At 37.0% G+C, this 4067-nt stretch overlaps 1 protein-coding gene across 1 annotated transcript; it reads right to left on the bottom strand.

Moving 5' to 3' along the window:
* Positions 1-1315: 1315 nt before the first annotated feature.
* Positions 1316-2329, bottom strand: LOC139715209 (phospholipid phosphatase-related protein type 1-like; the record flags this gene model as incomplete). Its single annotated transcript, XM_071626800.1, has 2 exons — positions 2066-2329; positions 1316-1454 (listed from the first exon to the last, which is right to left on the bottom strand). Coding segments are annotated over exons 1-2 (403 nt in total), but the record flags the coding sequence as incomplete, so codon positions are not given.
* Between the last annotated feature and the right edge of the window lie 1738 nt (positions 2330-4067).

Genomic DNA, 4067 nt, shown 5'->3' with positions numbered 1-4067 from the left:
ACATGTTTCTTGCTTAAACGCATTTTCATAGCAATTACATATTTTTTCCCGTTTCTGAAACACATTTCTAACCCCATAATCAAAGCAGCTTTGCATTTATCAACAATCCAATACTACCTGAAAGTTGTTTGGAAACCTTCATTCTGTGCCCAAAGTGAGTTGATAAATGACCCTACATAACATGTCTTGTATTTTAGATTTGCAACTGAATGATTAACACTCACATGTGTAATACATCCACCTTGATATCCCAGGGTAAGTCATAGGATTTACAGGCACTGAGTGTGGCTCTCATTTGCTAAGCAGGTACATTGCACTTTGCAAGTACATGTATACAAAGGGCAAACTACCACAAGCTGTATCAAGTTATGAGCACTTGGAGCTACCTTACCATTGCCAAGTTGTAAAGTTAGGATACGTAGTAGCTGCTATTGTCAGTTACCACTATTTTTATGTCTTTTCATATGAATGAGGATGTGATGCTCGTCACCAAGAAAAGTAATATTTCCAGCAGGCCGTGGAAGACTGATTTCTAGCTACACAAAATTATTCAGGAAATAGATCCTACATTTTATCTATATATATATATAATCTACACCCCTCCTCCTAAACATTGCCAAAAAAAAAAGATAATAAAAAAATAATAGAAAATTGGTCTAGGGTTCGTCAAGCAAATAGTCCTCATCATACTTCACATGATAATCATTATGACACCCCCCCCCAAAAAAAAAATCATAGCCAAAAAGAATGTTACATTAAATCATCATTGACATTTCATTTTTTAGACCATTCCCACCAATATACCGAAATAAAAGGTGGAAAGGACAAAACACTGTATTCTGTTACAGTAACTGCAATAAGCCATGCTGTTGCAGAGGGGTAGCTTAAGTTACAATGATGTTGAATAAACAAAATGTAGTTTTAGTCATGAATTTATATTTAACAGCAAATACGATATAAGATATACGTGAATAGATATTTTGCCCTTGTAAGGGGCCTTCAAGTACATAACATGAAAGGTAGTGATTTGAGGTCTCACAGCTTTATGAACTGATAGGGTTGTGTTTATATGTGTGAACGCTAGAGGGCATTGGCGTATACGAGCGTCTGCTGTGATCGGGTGTGTGTTTATATCAGATGTTTCCTATTCAGCAAGATAACAATCAAGATGATAGAAAAAAAAATGTCAAGCCTGAAAATGGGGACTGCATCTCATCCTCCACTTCAAATATCATACCTAAACCCTGCCCCTTCAATAGATTGAGATGTGCGAGACAACATCATTTACTTGAGCTATGTTCACCGTTTCTCCCACCTGAAAATCTGAGTATTCTCCTGACGACAGGGTAAAGCTTCAGGCTGCAACTTTTTACAATCTTCCTTCTCCCAGTCATCATCTCATCAGTGATCTTCTTACACGAACACAGAGCCAACATACACTCTCCATACATAATCTAGTGAGGAAGGGGGGAGGGGCACAACAAAATTCGAGAAAAACTTGATCATCATCATCATAACAATCGTCTTTCGTGAGTATTTTATGACTCTCGCGTCTGCTAATGGGTTTGTCTTCGAGTAGAAAATACAACGTTCAAGCTACTACTTGAAACGCGAAGTTAATTGCTAGTCACGGTATTGTATCCCTGAAGTGACGTACACGTACTCTCAGAGCTATCAATCCCTGTAATACGTATTTAGGTCCACTGTCTCATCTGACTACTGTAGTTACATGGCTGGAGCTGTACTGGAGTTGCAGCTTATCAAAAACTTGTCTGTTTGCATAGACAAAGTCGAAGACAAGGGGAAAAAAGAAAAACTTAAAGGTATTAAAATTTCACCTCTTTTACGCTGACACATTTTAAAGGCCAATGGTGTGCATTTATTATCTGTTTTATAGCAGCGTCCCAATATTGTACCTCTTCGGGATATTCGATATAAACCACTTTGCGTCATGTATTTGAATCACAACAATTTTCTGAATGATAAGTCATACTATAGTGCATAGATGACGAATGCAAATGATTATCTTTAAAAGTGCACTTTGTCGGTACAAGACGTCACTGACCATGATAAACGGGGTGGCAAAACAAATGATGTAGAGAACTTGTTCCGTGAAGAGTTCATCTTCCAAGTACGGCATTCGGAGCGAACGGTCGTGACACCAGAACCCACGGTTGGCCGCTCCGGGAAGGTTGTCGGTGAAGAGGAGCACGAACCACAGCACGACCACGCCTGCCATGCAGATGTAGTCGACGGCGAGGAAACAGGGCACGAGCATGGGATTCCTCGACACCATCCGAGGTTCATCTTCCACTTCGTATGGATCCATATTGGATGTTTTGAAAGTCACCTGTACGCGAGTATATTGAAATGTGAACTGTTTATTTGAAGACAAGCCCTGAGTGCTCGGGCAGGTGTCTATGAGAAATGTTCTTTATGGAAAAATCAGCTCGTCCTCGACGAGTTAAAAAGAAAAAATTGTATGAATAAGCAGGGAGGTGAGACTAAAACGTTTTCTCTCACTTCCCTGGAATAAGTATACATCAATGTAGCTTTGATACATATTGTATCATTAACATGACTATAGTTATAATAATTGCTTGTTTCTTTGGTAAAATGTACATTATACGAAGGCAAAAATAGCTATAGGTCGTACATATAATGCAGTGTAGTGCATTTGAGACCATACACCACATTTCATATCATAATTATAGGTTGTATATCTGTATATCCCCTATCCATCGCTTGGAAATATCTCTTCTTTTTCATTCAAAGAGGGGTGTGTGATATTCCTCCACCCTTTGCACGTTGTCCAGATCATTCAGGGTTAATAGTCTTTAATCATTCAAATTAACACGAGCGTGGGAGTGGCAGTTACTATAAGGGAAGGTTATAGCGGATGGAATGAAGGCATTATCAAAGGGCCAGCCACTTAACGAGTGACATTGAACAAGCCTGTGTATTGACGTCACGTACAAATACTAACTGATAGTCCCTTCAGTCATAGCTCATCTAGCGATACGCAGGGGTTCGGAAACCAACAAATTACAAATCATTAGTAACTCTTGTATATACCGTATTTTTGAGAATTGGAATCTTCAGGATTGGTAGTAATACGAAATAAAAACTTATAAATAAATGTTCAGCTGCGTATATAGGACTTTTTTTCACCTGGCGTAATGAGAATGTGCATCATTGTTCAACCACGGACAAAGAGCTTCATGATTAATTGCAATACCTGTATTATCATTACGCGTTAAAATAACTACTAATGAATAAGCTATACGCCAACGCAGCACAAACTCGTTTACATCGCACAATGAAATAATAGGCAATCATTACCGTTAATGCTGTTATCATGATTATAATTATCTTAGTTACTACCAACAGGAACCACAGTACACGGTTTGTTACAAATTTTCTATTGCATCAAGACAAAAACAGAAGTGAATATAAATGCAATGAGATCATACATCCACGTATAGCTTATATACATAATCAAAATATATATCATATGAATTGTATGTATGATTATGAATTATTTTACAATACATTTAATTATATATACATATTATTGAATGTATTAATTTCACATGTATTATATCATTAGTATAATTAAACACGTGATGTAGAAAATAAAAATTGATGAAAACTACTTCTCCAATAGCAGCGAGCCAGTAGAGTTGCATTAACAACAGAGTCAGAAACTCATGCCACTTTGACTAATATACAGATATGACATGATTTTATGAATGCATGTGTATCCATTAGACATATTTGTATGTTAGTTCGTACTCGTATACACATGCAAAATTTAATAATGTATGCAGGCCTGTAATTCGATTCGTATGAACAAACTCATTTCATATCTTCAGAACGAAATTATTGGTCATGATATAAGTACGGACTCGAGCATAAAGCAAAAATCAGTTTGATATTATCAGGTGAGAATTATTATGATAACATGCATATCCATTTGCTATACTTATAGGCGAACACATAGTATGACCACGTCTGGTTTAGCTTTTCATCTGATATTCCCAAATGGAATATGTTAGACTGAACAT

The sequence above is a fragment of the Diadema antillarum genome, unplaced genomic scaffold (assembly GCF_040938485.1).
Source record: "Diadema antillarum isolate AM-2024a unplaced genomic scaffold, OU_Dant_1.0 seq00003111_RagTag, whole genome shotgun sequence".
Classification (NCBI taxonomy): domain Eukaryota; kingdom Metazoa; phylum Echinodermata; class Echinoidea; order Diadematoida; family Diadematidae; genus Diadema; species Diadema antillarum.
Note: the sequence above shows the minus strand (reverse complement) of the source record. Positions and strands in the feature narration are given on the sequence as shown.